The sequence below is a fragment of the Sminthopsis crassicaudata genome, chromosome X (genome assembly GCF_048593235.1).
Source record: "Sminthopsis crassicaudata isolate SCR6 chromosome X, ASM4859323v1, whole genome shotgun sequence".
Classification (NCBI taxonomy): domain Eukaryota; kingdom Metazoa; phylum Chordata; class Mammalia; order Dasyuromorphia; family Dasyuridae; genus Sminthopsis; species Sminthopsis crassicaudata.
The window spans coordinates 67448975-67470118 of NC_133623.1; the positions used below are offsets into that span (position 1 = coordinate 67448975).

The following is a 21144-nucleotide window of genomic DNA, read 5'->3' on the forward strand; positions in this document are numbered from 1 at the left end:
TTTTAATATATATCCCTCTAATAACGAAGCTTAGATTTCAAGAAGAGGGGAGAAAATTTACCTTGTTCCTTCTTTTGAGAAGGGGGGGAAGCCTGTGGAGACTGCCAATTTGTCAGAAGTGATGGAGGTCTTGGTTGAATGGTTGAAATAACTTTCACTCTATATTTCTCTCATCTACTCTTCTCTTTTCTCTTTCTCCCCCCACCCCTTCTTCTCTTCTCTTCTCTTCTCTTCTCTTCTCTTCTCTTCTCTTCTCTTCTCTTCCCTTCCCTTCCCTTCCCTTCCCTTCTCTCCTGTCTCTCTGTCTCTCTATCTCTCTCTCTCTCTGTGTCTCAATCTCTCTCTTCTCTTCTCTCTCTCTCTCTCTCTCTCTCTCTCTCTCTCTCTCTCTCTCTCTCTCTCTCTCTCTCTCTCTCTCTCTCTCTCTCAAAAAAAATGTTTTTGTAATAAGAGGTTGAAAAATTTGGAAAGACTTAACTTGGATCAAAGCAATGATTGATTAACCATGATTCCAGAGGACCAGTGGAAGAAGACTGTCTACCACCTGACAGAGAAGTGGTAGATTAATAGAGAAAATGAGACACATTATTTGTCTTGCTTAACTATGCTCATTTATTAGAAGGATTTTATTTTTCTCTTTTCTGGAGATGGAGGAAGGAGATAAAATGTTTGCTAATAGAAAAAATACATTTAATTTTCCAAAACTATATTCAGGAAGTAGGAAGGGACATATCCAAAACTGAAGGTGCTATCACACCAAAAGATATCATTAAAAGATGAAGATAGATTACTATCAGCATCACTCTATTAAAGCTGCCTGACTTGGAGATTTTTAAGGAAGGGCAAAGGAGGAAGACAAACAGCTCTGTGCTGTGGACAGGACAAGCATCTTTCTTTAGCTTCTAGCTACAGCAGGTGTTTAACATCCATTCCAGCTGACGGGAGAAAAAGAATGCTTTCAAGGTTGGAATACATTTCCTACCTTCACTATTTTCAGCATCCCAACTCCAGAGAGGACACGGGGCTTTAGCAAATTAGCCCATCTGACCACATTCTTTTCTTAGGCCTCTTCTAACCACATCTATAGCTTTTGGGGTTACATGATCTGGCAAGTTTCAGGAAAGAAGTGGTGAGGGAAGGAAGGACAGAGAGAGAGAGGAAGGAAAGGAAGGAGGAAGGGGGAGGGAGAGAGGCTGAGAGGGTATAGCTAGAATGTCAAAAAAAGGGGGGTTTTACTCTGACTTCAAAAGTTTCTAACAATGAAAAGGCCTCAAAAAGGAAATACATCGCCTTGCAAGTAGTGAGTTCTCTGTCACTAGGGGAGTTCAAGCAGAGGATGAATGTTTTTTGTTTTTTATTAAAAAGCATTATGGACTAGATTCAAGCATTTTACAGGGAGTCAGACCATAAGACTGCAAGGCCCTGTTTGACTCTGTGTTGATCTGAATCCTCTTCCTCTCCCTCAAAGTGGTGTGCATTCTTATAATCCTAATCAGTGGCTGTCTCTCAGAAGGCAATTTTTATGGGTTTTCTAATCTGATGAAAACCATAACCTGTCTCTTTCTGGGTCCAGAGACTGCAGGTATTACATAAAGCCACCACCTAATTTAATAAGTAAACAATTACAGCAAACATACTTCCCCCCCACACCACTGCCTTCCTTTCCAGCTCATCTGGCACGATATGCCTTTTTTAACCACTGGTGAACCGAATTGTGCATCGACACACCCAAGAGCCTGTCCCAGGAGTCCAGGAGGGCACGGAGACCAAGTCGCCCAGCACCCAGAAAATGCCACAACCAACGGACTTGGAAGTCATTTGGACTGCCTGAGCCCAAAGGATGCCGAACAAGCAGTAAGTCAAGATACAATGTAGCTCCTGGGAGAAAGGTCACTAAAGCTCAAATAAATCAAAAGAATAAGAAATAAAATCAAAAGAATAAGCAATGTGGCTGCAATGTTCTCAACAGCTCCATTATTTCTTCTCCCAAATCTTCCGATTTCAAACCATCCAGTCCAACTCACATTTTACAGATGGGGAAACTGATGCCCAAAATGGGGAAGTGACTTGCCCAGGGTCACGCAGAGAAAGGGGCTACACGCAAGTGGAATATCAGCTGCCTGCAGGCAGTCTCGGTTCCCGACAGCAAGTGCCTGTGATCACCGATGTCAAATATACCCACTGCACCTGCCCTCAGACATCCACACTGGGCCCACACTTGAAAAGTCAATTCACTGGAAAAGAGGAGGAAAAAACAGTTCGAAGCATTTCGATTTGTCAGTGGTTTTCAATTTCATAATCCACTTCCAAGCCAAGAAAGTTAAGGATTGCTCCACCCAATTTTAGCCCTCCTTTCTCCAGGGTATATGCTTTGGCAGAAAGGGTGGGTCTGCCTGAACCGATGGTGGGGCTGTTTATTATTCTTACTCGGGTTCTGGCCTCCCGTCAGCAGGCAGAAATACAACCCCTCTCAACCCCCCCCCCCCAAACACACACACACACACACACACACACACACACACACACACACACACACACACACACACACACACACACACTCACACACACACTCATAACACAGCGGTTCCAAGCCTCTGAGTCAGCTGGGACCATCCAGGAAGGCCGGCAGAGTGAGGTTCCTTCAGGGACTGCCCCCCCCCCCCCGCCCCCATCTCCCCCATCTCTCCAGCCCCATCTTCCTTCCTTCGCTATCTTCCCCCATCCAACGGCAGGATCTTTTGTTCCAGCACTCGGCCCTTCTCGAGGAGCCGGTAGGTGAAAACTCATGTGGCCCTACTTGGGCTAAAGCTGCCCGCGACTGCAGCACGCTCCAGACCAATGCGGCCGGGGCAAAAGATACTTTGTGAAGATCCCAGTCCGCATATTTCCGCCCGCCCCCGCCCCCGCCGGTCTCTGCCCGGTCCCCGAGCTGGAAGGGAAACAACCGTGACAATAGCAGGGGTCTATCTGATCGAAGGGGAAGCCAAGCACTCTGCAGACCCCGGGGCTCTGTGCCCTCCTTCTTTGGGACCCCGTATCTGTTCAGGTGGCTGTCACCGGCCACAGGCCCCACTTCCCCGAGAATGGCGGAGGAGCGAGACGTCTGCCAGGAGGGGGGTCCCGTGGCACACGACGGAGAACTGCCCTTATAAGGCCGGCACTCCCGAAGGGGACGCGGGGGGGGGGGGGGGGGGGGAGAGAAGCGGAGTTCGGGCCAGCGCTGAAAGCGCCAGGTGAAGCCCCCTCCCCCCGCCAGCCGGCAGCTCCCCCGACAGGTGTGCGAGCGCAGGGGGCCGGGGCACCGGTCACTTACTTCTCATAGCGCCGATCAGGGAGTTGCCGTCTTTGATCACATCTTTGATGAATCTGTTGGTCCGCTCCAGCTCCTGCTCGTAGCACTTGAGCCTCTCGCGGAAATCGGGGCTGTCCAGGTAGCAGTCGCTGAACTCGAGCGGGGGGTGCCCCATCGTGCGGGTCGGGGCGCGGAGCGGGGCCGCACACACCGCGAACAGGACGAGAGCGAGCGAGCCCAGACAGGGCGCATCAGCCGCCGGGGCGCCCGGCACCGCACTGGCCGACGGGCTCGGGCGGGACGAGGGCCGGAGTCGCGGGCTGCCCGGACCGCGGACGCCTCCCTCCCTGAAGCGGCGAGCTACGGCTGTCCCGGCCCGGCACTCCGCATGCTCTCGGGCCGCCCCCGCCCCCGCCCCCGGCTTCGCCTGGGCCGCCCCGCGCACGAGACACCCGAGGGCAGCGGCGGCCGCGGCTGAAGTGGCCTCCCGAGCCCGCCCCGGCTCCTTCCTGGACAATCGCGAACGTGCCACTTCGGCCGGGCCGGGCCGAGGGGCGGGGCGAGGCGGGGGCGGGGCCTGAGCGCCGCCCGCCCCTCCCCGGGATTAGCGGCCAGACCGTCCGCTCCGGCTCCGGAGGCTCCTTGGAGAGTGACCCTGGCCGGCCCGGGCCCGCCTTCCTCGGCCGCCGCGCTCCCGTTCTTATAGCCAGCGACGTCCCGCTCCGCTCCCCGTCTCTCCCCGAGAGCCGGCGCCGGCCTTTCCGTCCTTCCCCGGAGGATCCCCCGGCTCCCGACGCGGCTCCCCGGCTGCTGGCACGCTAAGGGTTAACGCTGCGCGGGTGGAAGCCCAGCCTTCCAGGGGCGCGCGGGAGGGGCCGAGGAGAGAGAGGGGGAGAGAGCCGGACCCGCTGAGAAAGCCCATACAATAGCAGCGGGGGCCCGGCGCTTCCCTGCGGAAACCGGGGAGCCCTAGGAGTCCTCGGGCTCCATCTGGAAAGCGAGGCGGTCTGGGAGTTGTAGTCTTCCCGTTTCCCAGACAAAGAACGCCAGCCCTTTGGGAGGGAGCATCCCTTCTCTCCCGTCCCCGCGGAGCGCGGCGGTCCGCGGGGGCAGGTGTCCCGCCCCGACCTGCGGCGAGGCCATTTCCCTTTTCGGAAGCTCGGAGATCTACGCTTAATTAACCCAGGACCGCGCGAGGGGAAGTGAGCAGTTAAAGCGGGACGGAGGAGCTGACAGAATTTGAATCCGCTTTCCCTGCCTCCGAATCCCGCACCCGGTCCACTGCCGGGAAAGGCTACTTACTATTGGGCCGCTTGTTGCTCCCTTTCCTTCGCTTTGCCTTCTTTGTATTCTCCCCTCCCACCCGTGTTCCTCGCGGCCTTGGGTTCGCCTCGGGCACCGTGGCGTGGGTAAACCCTACTGACTGGACGAAAAGAGCTCCGACCCCTCCCGGCCCTTGGATCTGACTCAAGTTCCCGCTGTGCCTCAGTTCCCCGAAACAAGAAGTGGAGCCTTGCTAGGAAGGCCATGGGTTATTGTGACACGATGAAAAGAGCCGCCTTAGAAAGTCCTTGTTGCTCCTTACCCTCCGTCTGCAAAGCTGCATTACCCCAGAATTTCAGCGAATGGCATATTTGCCTTTTAAAAAAACAAACAACAACAACCAAAAAAAAACCACTTACAGTCGCCCCATTTTCCTCAGGCAAGCTATTATATGGACCAGATTCTATCTGACACCATATAGAAATGATTATTCCCTTCTCTAAAGTGGGAATGATAATACAGTCTCTCTCACATATATAAACACCATATAAACTCATAAGAATGGAAGAGGGGAGAGGCAGCTCGGTGGCGCAGTGGATAGAGCACCAGCCTTGAATTCAGGAGGACCCGAGTTCAAATCTGGTCTCAGACACTTCCTAGCTGTGTGACCCTGGGCAAGTCACTTAACCCGAGCCTCAGGGGGAAAAAAAAAAAAAAGAATGGAAGAGGGGGGCATAAGCAGTACCCCCATAATTCAAGGACGGCTAAGGCTTTGGAGATTATGGATGACATAATACATGGGGAAACTGAGGTTCACATGCAGTGAGTCAATAGCAAACCTGGCACTGTAATCTAGCTCACCTGATTTTTTTTTTTCTCTAGCCTCTAATTTGTTTGACAAGTTTACAGCTATCACATGCCATCTGATCCAACCCCAATGTAGTCAATGATCAGTAAATCAACAAATCAGTCAACAAGCAAGTATTAAACACCTACTATGTGCCAGGCACTGTGCTAATTACTGAGAATACCCCCCAAAAAAGGCAAAACAAACAAACAAACAAATAAACAAAAAACTAGTTCCTGTCCCTGAGGAGCTCTTGGTCTGACAAGAGTGACAGCTTGCCAACAGCTGTATACGACAGCTGTGTATTTAAAAGAATCGCACATAGTTCACCTATAGAAGCTTATTTGTTATCTTGGCAGGGGTGAGGAAGATGAGGGACAGAGAAAAATTTGGAACACAAAGTCTTACCAAAATGAATGTTGAAAACTATCTCTACGTGTATTTGGAAAAATAAAATACTACTGAGGTTTTTGGTTTTTTTTAGAAGAAGAAGAGGAGGAGGAGGAGGAGGAGGAGGAGGAGGAGGAGGAGGAGGAGGAGGAGGAGGAGGAGGAGGAGGAGGAGGAGGAGGAGGAGAAGGAGGAGGAGGAGGAGGAGAAGGAGGAGGAGGAGGAAGAGGAGGAGGTCAACAATTTCAAAGGAATTAATGGAGAGAAATGAAGGTGGCCTAGTTGTACTAGATCTTAAACTATGTTATAAAGCAGCAGTCATCAAAACCATTTATACTGGCTAAGAAACGCAGTAGTTGATCAGTGAAATAAGTTAGTTTCACAGGACAAAATAGTCGGTGGACTATAGCGATCTAGTGTTTGACAAACCCAAAGGCCCCAGATTTTGGGATAAGAATTCACTATTTGGCAAAAACTGTTGGGAAAATTGGAGACTAGTATGGCAGAAAGTAGCCATTGACTCACACCTAACACCAAGATAAGGTCGAAAAGGGTTCATGATCATAAAGAATGATATTATAAACAAATCAGAGGAACATAGGATAGTTTACCTCTCAGATTTGTGGAGGAGGAAGGAATTTGTGACCAAAGAAGAACTAGAGATCATTATTGATCACAAAGTAGATAATTTTGGTTATATTAAGATAAAAGTTTTTGTACTAATGCAGACAAGATTAGAAAGGAAGCAATAAATTGGGAAAACATTTTTACATTCAAAGGATCTGATAAAGGCCTCATTTTTTAATTAATTTTAAAATTATAACTTTTTTTCACAGTACATATGCATGGGTAATTTTTTACAACATTATCCCTTGCACTCCCTTCTGTTCCAAATTTTCCCCTCCTTCCCACCACCTGCTCCCCTAGATGGCAGGCATTCTCATACATGTTAAAGATGTTATAGTATTTCCTAGATACAATATATGTGTGCAGAACCAAATTTGTTTTTTTGTTGCACAGTAAGAATTGGATTCAGAGGGTAAAAATAACCTGGGAAGAAAAACAAAAATGCAAACAGTTTACACTCATTTCCCAGTGTTCCTCCTCTGGGTGTAGCTGATTCTGTCCATCATTGATCAATTGGATCTGAATTAGATCTTCTCTATGTTGAAGATATCCACTTCCATCAGAATACATCCTCATACAGTATTGTTGTTGAAGTGTATAATGATCTCCTGGTTCTGCTCGTTTCACTCAGCATCAGTTGATGTAAGTCTCTCCAAGCCTCTCTGTATTCTTCCTGCTGGTCATTTCTTACAGAACAATAACATTCCATAACCTTCATATACTATAATTTACCCAACCATTCTCCAATTGATGGGCATCCATTCATTTTCCAGTTTCTAGCCACTACAAAAAGGGCTGCCACAAACATTTTGGCACATACAGGTCCCTTTCCCTTCTTTAGTATTTCTTTGGGATATAAGCCCAGTAGTAGCACTGGTGGATCAAAGGGTATGCACAGTTTGATAACTTTTTGGACATAATTCCAGTTGGCTCTCCAGAATGGCTGGATTCTTTCACAGTTCCACCAACAATGTATCAGTGTCCCAGTATTCCCACATCCCCTCCAACATTCATTATCTTTTCCTGTCATCTTAACCAATCTGACAGGTGTGTAGTGGTATCTCAGAGTTGTCTTAATTTGCATTTCTTTGATCAATAGTGATTTAGAGCATCTTTTCATATGGCTAGAAATAGTTTCAATTTCTTCATCTGAGAATTGCCTGTTCATATCCTTTGACCATTCATCATTTGGAGAATGGCTTGATTTCTTAGAAATTTAGAAATTTTATAAATTATAAATTTGAGTCAATTCTCTATATATTTTGGAAATGAGGCCTTTATCAGAACCTTTAACTGAAAAATATTTTCCCAGTTTATTGCTTCCCTCCTAATCTTGTCTGCATTAATTTTGTTTGAATAAAAACTTTTCAATTTGATATAATCAATATTTTCTATTTTGTGATCAATAATTATCTCTAGTTTCTCTTAGGTCATAAATTCCTGGCTCTTCCATAGGTCTGAGAGGTAAACTATCCTATGTTCTTCTAATTTGTTTATAATACCATTCTTTATGATCATGAACCCATTTTGACCTTATCTTGGTGTTAAGTGTGGGTCAATGCCTAGTTTCTGCCATACTAATTTCCAATTTTCCCAGCAGTTTTTGTCAAACAATGAGTTTTTATCCCAAAATCTGGGGTCTTTGAGTTTGTCAAACATTAGATTATTAAAGTTATTGACTGTTTTATCCTTTGAACCTAACCTATTCCACTGATCAACTAGTCTATTTCAAATGGTTTTGGTAACCACTGCTTTATAATATAATTTTAGATCTGGTACAGCTAGGCCACCTTCATTTTTTTTTCATTAATTCCCTTCAAATTCTTGACATTTTGTTTTTCCATATGAATATTGTTGTTATTTTTTCTAGGTCATTAAAATAGTTTTTTTGGAGTCTGATTGGTATAGCACTAAATAAATAGATTAGTTTGGGGAGTATTGTCATCTTTATTATATTCGCTCTCCCTATCCAAGAGCACCAAATCACTATTAATCAGAGAAATGCAAATTAAGACAGCTCTGAGATCCTACTACACACTTGTCAGATTGGCTAAGATGACAGGAAAAAATAATGACAAATGTTGGAAGGGATGTGGGAAAACTAGGACACTGATACATTGTTGGGGGAACTGTGAATAGATCCAATCACTCTGAAGAGCAGTTTGGAACTTTGCTCAAAAAGTTATCAAACTGTGCATACCCTTTGATCCAGCATTGCTGCTATTGGGCTTATATCCCAAAGAGATCTTAAAGAAGGGAAAGGGACCTGTATGTGCAAGAATGTTTGTGGCAGCCCTTTTTGTAGTGGCAAGAAACTGGAAACTGAGTGGAGGCCCATCAGTTGGGGAATGACTGAATCAATTGTGGTATATGAATGTTATGGAACATTATTGTTCTATAGGAAATGATCAGCAGGATGATTTCAGAGAGGCCTGAAGAGAATGACATGAACTGATGCTGAATGAAGTGAGCAGAACCAGGAGATCATAATACACAGCAACAACAAGATTATGTGATGATCAATTCTGATGGACATGGCTCTTTTCAATAGTGAGATGATTCAAGCCAGTTCTAATGATCTTGTGTCCAGAGAAAGGACTGTGGAGACTGAATGTGGAGCAGAACATCGTATTTTCATTTTGTTGTTGTTGTTTGCTTGCTTTTTGGTTTTTTTCTCATTTTTTCCCCTTTTGATCTGATTTTTCTTGTGTAGCATGATAATTGTGGAAATATGTATAGAAGAATTGCACACATTTAATATATATTAGATTATATGCTGTCTAGGGAAGGAAGTGGGGGAAAAGAGGGAGAAATAAATTGGAACACAAGATTTTGCAAGGGTGAATGCTGAAAATTATCTTTGCATATGTTTTGAAAATAAAAAGCTTTATTAAAAAAAGAAACAATCGGGGCAGCTAAGTGGTGCCAGCCCTGAACTCAGGAGGACCCGAGTTCAAATCTGGTCTCAGACACTTAACACTTCCTAGCTGTGTGACCCTGGGCAAGTCACTTTAACCCCAGCCTCAGGGGGAAAAAAATATGTTAAATCCAATATATGTGTGAATGATGATATCGGAAGCTAGACAGCAGAGAGTTAAGAAGAGAAAGAGGGAATGAAAGAGATGCTTCTGTTAAAGACAACCTTCTCTTTTTGGTCTCAAAAGAGATCAGAGAAAGGATGATAGCTGGCAGGGGTCAATTAAGAATTTTGGAAGATGGGGGGGACGCGGACATATTGGTAGAAAAGTGAAAAACGGTAGATAAGTGGGAAAGTGAGGATGGTAGGGGGGGGGTGCAATCTGCTGGGGTATGAATGAAAATGTGTGTCATCAGAAGTAGCCAGGTCTCAGTGAGAGCCAGAAGTGGAAAGGAGAAAAGAAAAGATCTAAGATGAAAGCAAGTCTATTACTATGGAACAATCATTTGTTGTGAAAGATAATGATTTTCCATAGGTAAATGGAAATATCACAACTATTAGTGACAACCATACCACTCAATAATTCTATGAGTTATCTTGTAATTCACCTGGGGACGGTGTCTCCTCTGCACTATAGAAAGAGGGTTAGCAGTGTTGGCCAATCCATAACATGTGGAGGAAGCCCAGGACTCTGCAGACAGTCTTTTTCTGTTCATCACCATCAATCACATTTTCAGACACAGATTCACCCAGGGGTTATAATTACCTCCAGGTAAGACCATCCTATGAAAGAAAACAGAAAAATAGAGTCTGATGGGAAACAGCATACTCTAGTGTTGCCTCTGAAGATCTTAAGAGCTTCTTCCAAATCAAAGTGCTACAGCTTAGAGAAGTTTCATTGTTATACTTAATCCTTTGGCCTTTGCCGCTCTAAGGCGGATTTGGGTAAAAACAAGATATAATTAGATGTCTACACTTATAGTGTGTAAGTCCAAAAGTGCCGTCATTAAGTGAAGGTGGGAAAGAATCTCTTCTACATCCCTTTCTCCTAATTCTTAAAATGTTCCTATCCTTTAAGAGCTCTCTCAGATACTTCTAGGCCATATAGAAAGTCAAATGGAGGGCTAGCAATTTTCTCCAATCCTCATGACCTTTCAAATCTTTTGAAAATAGAAATTATGTAGACTTGTGATGGAAAATAACATCCACATCCAGAGAGAGAACCATGGAGACTGAATGTGGATCAAAGCATAGTGTTTGGACCTTTTTGTTGTTGTTTACTTGGTTTCTCCCCCCCCCCCCCTATGTTTCTTGTGCAGCATCATGAATATGGAAATGTTTAGAAGAACTGCAATTACTTAATCTATATTGGTTTTCTTATTGTGTTGGGGAGGAGGGAGGTAGGGTGTAGAGGGTTGAAACTCTGAATAGGTGTACTTGAATCAGCACTTAAGGCTAATTACCTATTCACTATGAGACAATGACTCTATTAGCATATGTTTGGATGAATGGCTCTTCTCACAGTTGATGCACCAATGTTTGGTGTTAATCAATTTAAGGCAAGGATTGGAGGTTGGGGTGAGAAAGGCCAGAATCACTTTGCTGCAGGAGGAGGAGGAGAAAGGCTGATGACTTTGGACTCAAGGATACATCTTTGGCAAACCTTGTGGCAGTTTGCCTGCTTCTTTCACTTCTCCTCTTAAAGACCAAGGACTTTTACTTCTCCTGACTCTGGCTGATCCTGAAGCCTCCAGGGAGCTAGTCCGGACTATACAGTAGGGAGAGAGGGAGAAAAATTAGGAATACAAGGTTTTTGCAAAAATGAATGTTGAATGAGATGATTCAGGCCAGTTCCAATGATCTTGTGATGAAGAGACCATCTGCAGTGAGAGAGAGGACTGTGGGAATTGAATGTGGACCACAACATAGTATTTTCACTCTTTTTGTTGTTGTTTGCTTGCTTTTTGTTTGCTTTCTCACTTTTTCCTTTTGGATCTGATTTTTCTTGTGCAGTGCGATAATTGTAGAAATACATGTAGAAGAATTGCACAAGCTTCATATATATGGGATCACTTGCCATGTGGGGGAGGAGGTGGGGAGAAGGGAGGAAAAACAAAAGAACACAAGGCTTTGTAAGAATGAATGTTGAAAATTATCCATGTATATATTTTGAAAATAAAAGGCTTTAATTTAAAAAAGATGAATGCTGAAAACTATCTTTGCATGTATTTGGAAAAAATAAAATATTATTAAAAATTTTAAAAGAAAGAAAGAAAGAAAAGAAAATAGAAATTATGTACAAGCAATAAAGCCTTAATGATGAGAGAAAGGCCTGAAAACCTTTAAGAGCCAGGTAAAAGCTATGGGAGGGGCATTCAGAGTTGCAGCAAAGTACCTTTTTAAAAGTGAATGGGAGACTTTTCCAGAGATCATGAAGAGTCCCCAAATCTCCCCACTGTACCCCAAGAAGGGGACAGGATGGGAGCATTTAAATGGCAGGTTGCCAAGCCACATGGGACAGGTTGGAAAAGAGAGAGGCTGGGGGAAGGGAGAGATGTTATCTTACCTAGTGCTTCTCCAGTGGCGAAGGTGAAGGCTCACACAGTTGGGTAGAGACACATCTCCAAGTTCAAGTTCACCCCGATCCAAACTTTTCCTCCTCATGGCTACCACTATGGTGGGGTGTGAGAGGGGCTCAAACACAGATTTCTCCTCCAGAAGAGATCACAGAGACTGCTGGCCTGGGGCCCTAGAGGGTTGGCCACTTGGTGAGGGGAGGGGTGAAGAAGAGGCACTTTCTCTGAGTGTCTGGCAGTTGCGGCCTGAGGGCAGGCTTTTCTAGCGAGATACAGGGATTAGCAATGCCTTGGAAAAAAAGGTCTTTTGTCTCTAGAAGAAGCCTTTAGAGACAGAGACAAAAGGAGGCCTTTTAGAGATAGAGTGAGAAGAGGGTAGGAACACAGATATTCTTCCCGGAAGCTGCTCGAACTGCTAAGGACAAAGGTTGGTTCTGAGAGACCTGAAAAGGCTAAGGTTAGTTTTCGGGGTAACAATTTTCAGGGTCCCCATATGCACAACCAAATGATGAGAGAAAGGAAAGGGGGAACCCCGTTTGCCGGTGAAAAGATAATCCCATGAGGCACAGTGTCCCTTGTAAATGAATTTACAGGCCTGAAAACCTAGATTGATAAATAAAAGGTTTATTGTAGAAATTTGGAAGTAAAATTCAGTTAGAAAGAAGCCAGGGCCAGAGGTGGCCGCTGGGCGGGCAGGAACCCTTCCATGGCCAGAATGATACCACGTGTTGAGGGGAAGGGCTCCTGCAAAGAGAGAGCTCCGGCTTGGCTCCTTTATACCTAAAAGATTGTGGGCGGTTCCAAGTTCTTGGCGGGCTTTTCAGATAAGGAAGAAACTGTTTGTGGGGGGCTGAGAAAACCCAAGTCAGGTCAGATCCGGTGGGGCTGGGCCCGGATATTCAGCCATGGGAGTTGGGAAATCAGAAAGGAATCTTAAATCTCAAACCCTATCATTACAACTGTCTCCCTATTCTAGAACATTAAGAATCCAAATGAGAGAAAGAAAAAAAAAAAAAAGAAAAAGAAAAAAAACAGTGAGAAGGCTAAAAATCCTAATCCCTAAGAAGTTCACCCAGCATTCCCCTCCACCTCTCCCCCAACAAGGAGATCCAAAACTCAACTCTATACTACCACCTGTCTATGGGAATCCAAATGACAGAAGTTTGCTCACTCTGCAACAGCAATATACAATGAGGCAGCATTCTGCCACAACAGAACTAGCCAGAAAACTGAGGCAGGACTCATGTGTGTATACTATGTGGCACTCCACTAAGCCTGAGGGAAAGAATCCAGCACCCAAATTAAACCAGTTCTGTGTCTCTAGAAGTTTGAGGTTGATGAATCATGAACTGCTTATCAAGGGAGAAGGCAGAGATAGTTTTGAGATCCAGCCCCCTGGGAAACTGCAATCAAAGGGAAGGGAGTAAAAAAGTAAGCAATAGGGGAAACTAAGGAATTAAGATTGAAATTATCAAGGATTTCAAGAGGAAGAAAACTCAAAGATCTTGATAAGGAAATCAGCCAACCAGGAAGCTATTAATAACAACAGGAAATATGAACTTCAGATCAGGTAAAAGAGTTCAGGCTAAATGTTACAAGACAAATCAACATCCCATGAGGCGGAAGATCCTGTGGATTCTCATGAGGGCATGACAACAGGATATTCCTGAATGGTTTTAAAAGAGAAATAAGAACTGGGAAAGCAGGATTTATGGACTGCACAAAAGAAAGAATTGGCAAAATAGAAAACCTTTAACATATATAGTGGCAATTTTCACCAAAGAAACAAAAGCAAGAACAAGTGATTGAATATGCAAATACATGCAAATCTGGAAAGAGAAAAGCAGTAACATTACAAGAAAGCATGATCTCCATAAAAGGAAGATATATTGTTCTGAAAGACAGAATGCATAGAAACAATTTAAGGATTATAGGCTCCCAAAAGAAAAAGACAAGTCAAAAAACAAACAAACAAACAAAAAAAAAAAAAAAAAAAAAACTTGAACAACACACTGCAAGAGATACTACAAGAAAATTGACTGGATCTTCTAAATGCAGAAAATAAAGTACCAATCAAAACAATCAACAAATCAACTCCAAGAAAAATATTCTGTGCTGTAAATTCCAAATTACACAGTGGATGGATTTTAACAATTCCATGGGCAAACAACAAATTCTTCAAGCAGCAAGAGAGACCTTTAAATATGAAGGAAAAGAATTTCAAACAACGAAAGACATTTTGCGCCCTCCAGAAACCGGAAAAGGAAATGGAATAATATGTTGTACAGAGCCAAGTAAGATTGCATTTTGTAAATCTGAGTCTATGAATGAAAAGATATGGATCAATAAAAAATGATGTTCAATAAAAAGGTAGTGTTCAAAACATTTATTTGTTTATTTTGTTGGGCTGATGACAAAGTCTTACAGCTGGTGGGGCAATGGGGGGAGGGGCGAGGAAGGAGATGTCCAAGGCGGGATCCGAACTGAGGTCCTGAGGTCTTCTCTTTGTCTTCTTTCTTCGGGGCGGGTGCTGTATCCACTGCGCCATGGGGTCGCCGCCCCGGCAGAGTAGCACTTTGGACAGAGATATATCTTCAGCTGAAGAAACGGTCCGCTCTTCAAACACATATAACAGAAATACAAGAATAAACTGTTACGGAATAAAAGACAATAGCTACAATAATAGCCAATAGTTACAATAAAATAACGACATTTATCAACAATTATTAAGAGATTTCTCTTAATTATAATAAAACAAGTGATTATGGTGAAACAGGCTTTAGAACCCATCTCAAATGGCACCTCCCCCCTGAAATATTGATCATAATCTTGTTTCTCCACAGAAGGTAGTCCTAGACAAGTTACTCCTTCGGCTAATCCTTCTTTCTATCCTCCAGGAATGGTCCAGGTATTTAGGAGGATTTGGGGGAAGAAATTAGGGTGAGTGTTCTATAGAGCAGCTCTTAATACTCATCTTAATAATTGTTTATTCAATAAAATAAAATACATGCGACCACATTGAGGATTATCTATATCTAGCTTCTTAACTGTGGATCACAACCCTAAATGGGGTCCCCACTGAATGTGGGGGTCATGAAATTTTGGCTTATTATAAGCAAACATTCGATTTGTGTGCCTATTTTCTATATCTATATGCCTAGGGTAAAAATTATTTGGTGAAAGGGAAACAATTAAGAAGCCCTGATTTATGTGATATAAAATGCATCAGATCAAAATGGAAAATGAGTGGATGCCCGTGAGTTCTAGAATGGCTGAACAATTTGTGGTATATGAATGTTCTGGAATGTTAGTGTTCTGTAAGAAAATGACAAGCAGGATGATTTCAGAAAGGTATGGAGAGACTTGCATGAACTGACGCTGAGCGAAGTGAGCAGAACCAGAAGATCGTTGTACACGGCAACAAGATGATGGGGTAACAACAAGATGATACAACAATCAATTCTGATGGATGTGGCTCTTCAACAAAGAGATGATTCAAACCAGTTCCACTTGTGCAGTGACGAAGAGAGCCAGCTGCACCCAGAGAGGATTGTGGGAACTGAGTGTGGTTCACAACATAGGCATTGTCACTCTTTTTGTGGTAGTTTGCTTGCATTTTATTTTGCTTCTCTTTTTTACTGGTTTGATTTGGTTTTTCTTGTGCCAGACAATAATTTAGTATAGATATGTATGCATATATTGGATTTAACTTGTCATCTAGGGGAGGGGGTGGGAGATGGGGGGAAATTGGAACACGAGGTTTTACAAGGGCTAATGTTGCAGAATTGTTCGTGGGTATTGTTATGCCAGAGAAACTGAGGCAAGATAGAGATCAGAGAACAATTTAATAATTTATTTAAAAGGGAGAGATTTACTGCGACCAAATGGATCCATGGTTTGGTCCCGGGACTGAATGAGACTATTGTCCCCAAGAATCCAGCCAACAATGTGACTTCTCAATGACCTGTGTACCCATGGCTCAGACTCAGGGGGTAGACTGAAGCAGGGACGGAGTCAGGGTGCTAAGAAAGGGAATGGGACTCTGACAGGGTGGGGTGAGCCACTGAAGATGGGGGAGGCATCTTGATAAGACGGTATCTGATATTCTAACAGCTTGGAATGGGGAGAGGCATTCTAATATTCTAAAATAGAAGATCTTTTTATTCTTAACAGATATTGTTTAAAAGGGCGGGGTGGTTTTGCAGGATTGAGCGGAACAATTATAAACTGAGGGAGGACAATTTAGGGAAACTGAGTCAGAACAATAAAAGAGAACTGTGGCATAACACATGTTTTGTAAAATAAAAAGGTTTAATTTAATTTTATATTGTAATTATTTATATTATCACATTAATATATTCGTGTATTATAATATATAACATATTATGTTAATGTATGTATATTATATTATAATATATTCAAATTAGTTAAATTTTGACTACAGCTGGGGAGGGCAACTAAATCCTGCCAGTCACGCCCTAAATGGGAGGGAGCTTAGTCTAAGAACTTGTAGGCAAGAACAGTCTGGTGGGCAGGACTGTTGCAAGCTCTGGTGAGGTCCTCCCAAGTGTTCTAGATCCTTGATGAATCACTTGACTTGATCCTTGAGAGCACTGCCACCTGGCGGCCAAAATATATACTACATTCTTTTGCGGATTAATAGTCACCACAGAATTTTATGGATCCAGGCAAAAAGCAAAGCAGAAGACTTTCCATTTGCTCCAAGAGGCTGTAGAATCCCTTCCAACTTTGAGATTCTGGACATAAGAGAGAAACAAAATTCCAGGCGAGTTCTTATTAAGGTAAGCTAATTTCCAGCTAATTGGGAGATAAAGGAAAGTTTCACGAGGGAGAATACAGAGCATGTATGCAGAAAAGCAACTCCCCCTTCTGAGGACTACTGTGGCACTACTGATGGCATCTGTTGGTATCACCCGGTACTTTGATGGTCTCCACTGTTCTCATGGTAACTCGAGGTGACTGCCTGGTGTTGTTGCACTGCTGTTTCAGTGGTACTCTGGAGACTGTCTCCCTGCAAGAAGGTTCGGAGCTTGATCTCTTCAAAGTTAGGCAAATATTTTCTTCTGTTAGGGTATAGGGGCTAATGCAAGTTATCTAGAGCTATCTAGAGGAAAAAAAGATCCAAATCACTAATAATTAGAAAAATGAAAATTAACCCTCGGAATTTCTACACCATACCCATAAGATTGACAGTTAACAAGAAGAAAATAACAAATTTTGGGAAATTTCAGGAAAGTAGACATATTGATGACATTGTTGGTGGAATTAATTTGTCTAACTGTTGTGCCTCAGTTTCCCTAAATTGTCCTGCCTCAGTTTCCCCAAAATGTCCTGCCTCAGTTTCCCCGAATTGTCCTACCTCAATTTCCCCGAATTGTCCTGCCTGTTTCCCTAAATTGTCCTGCCTCAGTTTCCCCGAATTGTCCTGCCTCAGTTTCCCCAAATTGTCCTGCCTCAGTTTCCCCGAATTGTCCTGCCTCAGTTTCCCCAAAAATGTCCTGCCTCAGTTTCCCCGAATTGTCCTGACTCAGTTTCCCCAAAAATATCCTGCCTCAGTTTCCCCGAATTGTCCTGCCTCAGTTTCCCCCCCAAAATGTCCTGCCTCAGTTCCCCCCCCAAAAAAAAGTCCTGCCTCAGTTTCCCCGAATTGTCCTGCCTGTTTCCCCAAATTGTCCTGCCTCAGTTTCCCTGAATTGTCCTGCCTCGGTTCTTAATTGTTCTGCTCAATCCACCAACACCATCCCTCTCTCCTAATCATCATGATCCAGATAAGAAGACCTTCTATCTTAGACATCATGACCCGGGCCCTTCCCTACTTATGTCCACTGCCTCCCCCCATTCTGTCATTGTTCTTCTTTATCCCAACTTATCAGAATGTCTGGTGCCTCCCCTCACCCTGTCAGAACCCGATTGATAGTCTGTTATTCTGTTCCTGCTCTCAGTGCTCTGACTCTGCCCCTGACTCAGTCTACCCCTGTAGCTGAGCCATATGTATGTATGTATGTATGTATGTATATGTATATATGTGTGTGTGTGTGTGTGTGATTGAGAATTCACATTGGTGGCTGGAGGGGATGCTTTGGACATCCGCCCTATGGGTAGCATGCCCCCAGCACAATCTCTCCCTTTCAAATAGAATATTAAAAACTCGTTATCTTGCCTCAGTTTCTCCGCCATTACATGGCCATTCAAACTCTGAGCCAAAACTTATTAAACTTACAAAGTTTTTTGATTTGGCAATATTACTACTAGGGTTATATTCCAAGGAGATCAAAGGAAGAGGGCAAGAAATGTTTTTTTATGTATAAAATATTTCTAGCAGTTTTTTAACAGATGTTTTTATTCTCAATTTCATGTAAAAAGAATTAAGAGTATGTCATTTTTCCAATTACATGTAAATTCATTTTTGAATTTGAATTTAAATGAATAATTCATTCACTTAAAAACTTTTTTGAGTTCCAAATTTTTCCTCCCTCTCTCCCTCCCTGCCTGCCCATCCTCCTTCCTAAAACAGTAAACAATTTGATATAGATTTTATAAGTAGAACCACGTAAAGCATATTTCCATATTAGTCATGTTGTGAAAGAAGAAACAACCAAAAGGAAAAAAAAAAGCATTCCGACTCCATCAGTTCTTTCTCTGGAGATGGATAGCATTTTCATCACGAGTCCTTTGGAATTGTCTTGGATCACTTGAGCAGGCTGATTTCAAAAAAACCTGGAAAGACTTAAGTGAACTGATGCTGAGTGAAGTGAGGAAGAACCAAGAGAACATTGTACATAGTAACAAGATTATGTGATGAACATCTGCCATGGACTTGGCTCTTTTCAACAATTCAAGGCAATTCCAATAGACTTAGGATGGAAAGTATCATCTACATCCAGAGAAAAAACTGTGGAGACTGAATATGTATCCAAGCACAGCATTTTCACCTTCTTTTAGTTGTTGTTGTTTGCTTGTTTGTCTTTCTTTCTCATGTTTTCCCCCCTTTTTTCTTGTTCAATATGACAAATATGGAAATATGTTTAAAAGAATTGCACATATTTAATCTATCATATTGCTTGCTGTCTGAGGGAGTGAGGAGGTGATGGGGGAAGAAAAATTTGGAACATAAAGTTTTACAAAAATGAATGTTGACATGTATTTGGAAAAATAAAATACTATTGGAATAAAAGAGGAATTGTCTTGGATCACTGTATTGATGAGAAAAGTTAGTCTTTCATGATGTGACTTACTCTCTTCCCCCTCTTCCCTAGTCACCAAGAAGCCTCAATCTTGTTCCTATAGAATAATGTGAAGTCAGAGTCTATTATTAATTCAGCCATCCAGTCTCCATTCTAGTGAGCATCTTTAAAGACATTCAAACAACCTTTGAAACAACCTTGAAGAAACTTGGCTTTCAGGTCTTATTACCATAAGTTAAGACATTTGTAAACACTATCAACCCTAATTGCATATAAAAAGGAACTTAGCTTTCCCAGACTATCTTATCTTTATCTTATCTTTAGATGAGTCCAGGACCTAATCTGTCTCTTGGCTCCTGACCCCTCCCTCTGGCCTTTACTGCTCTGGTCTCCCTGAGAAACCCCCAAAGGAAATTTCCCCGGTAAAAGATCTGCTTATGATGAAAATCTTTGCTAAGTTCTCTTTAGGACTAAGCCCACTATGAGATACTCTCCTCTCCCTCAAAGTGCCTTCCCTCTAAAGATTTCATTCTCCTTACTCTAGCGTGCTCTGGGCAGTCTAACCATCCAGTCAATAATTTTCCAATAAACTTGTGATGGAGAGAGCCAAGAAGACTGTGGGGACTGAATGTGGATCACAACATAGTGTTTCTCCTTTTTTATTGTTATTTGCTTATATTTTGTTTTCTTTCTCATTTTTCCCTCTTTTTTTTTGATCTGTTTTCTTATGCAACATGATAATTGTGAAAATATGTATAGAAGAATTGCACATGTTTAATATATATTGAATTACTTGCCATTTTAGGGGAAGGGAGGGAAAAACAACTTGGAACACAAGGTTTTGCAAGGGTGAACGTTGAAAACTATCATTGCATTATCTTAAAATAATCACCTATTATTTAAAAAAGAAAACTGTTCATATCCTTTGACCATTTATCAATTGGAGAATGACTCATTCTTATAAATTTGACTCAGTTCTCTCTACATTTGAGAAATGAAACCTTTATCAAAGAAACTTGCTATAAAATTTGCTCCCCCCGTTTCCTGCTTTTCTTCTAATCTTGGTTACATAGTTTTTGCTTATGCAAAACCTTTTTAATTTAATGTAATAAAAATTATCCATTTTACTTACTGTGATTCTCTCTTATTTGGTCATAAATTCTTCTCTTACCGGTAGAGCTGATAGGTAAAATATTCCATGCTTCTCTAATTTGCTTATGATATCACCCTTTCTGAAGAGGTTCCAAATGGTGAGTCTGACAGGAAGAAACTAAAGAACTGATCCCTGAGGCAAGCTGGGAGAAGGCACTGATAGAGATCAGTTTAGCTCCATGGCCCCACCCTCTGGGGAGGTCATCCAGTCAGAAATCCAAGTTATGTCAAAACCCCTGAGATCCACTCTCTGTAGGGGGTCTCAAGCAGTTTCACCTTACCAAGCCTGACAAAAATGCCAGTCAAGTCCCTGAGGTTAAATTTTCCCTATAAAACCTAAGTATGAGCTATCCCGTGACTACTGCCTTCCTTTGGGTCAGTCCACCACAACACTGTGTCTTGTGATGTCTTTCCCCTTACCCTTCCTTCATTCCTCGTGATCTCTCCTAACCCCACCATGTCTTGTAGTGTCTCTATTAACCTCATTTCTCCTTATAGCTAGCTAGCTCTTTTGGGGTGCTATGTCCCTTTCATTATTTAGCCTGCCAGCTAAGGGCATACCCCAACTTCATGGGGTGTTTCCTTTCCATCATTAATAACTAAAACCCTTTTTTATGCTCTCCCAACTCTATTTCATATTTATCATCCCTTGTGTGTATTGTATCCCTTCATTTTGTCTGTAATTTCTTCCCTAAATGCCAAAGAGAATGGCCATTGTGAGTTCTTCATAAGATTGAACCCCAACTTTTGGTCATTCACATCACTTTATGTCTAAATCATGGAGCTATTTTGATTTTATCTTGTTATATGGTGTGAGGTGTTGGTCTATACCTTCTTTCTCCCAAACAACTTTCCAGTTTTCCCAGAAATTTTTGT

At 42.8% G+C, this 21144-nt stretch overlaps 1 protein-coding gene across 1 annotated transcript in view; it reads right to left on the bottom strand.

Moving 5' to 3' along the window:
- Nucleotides 1-3794, bottom strand: part of OPHN1 (oligophrenin 1) — a 146780-nt gene extending 142986 nt beyond the window's left edge. The window contains exon 1 of the mRNA XM_074277490.1: nt 3314-3794. Within this exon, the coding sequence (XP_074133591.1) occupies nt 3314-3467 (154 nt within the window). The 5' untranslated portion in view covers nt 3468-3794. The remainder of the gene's footprint in view (nt 1-3313) is intronic.
- Between the last annotated feature and the right edge of the window lie 17350 nt (nt 3795-21144).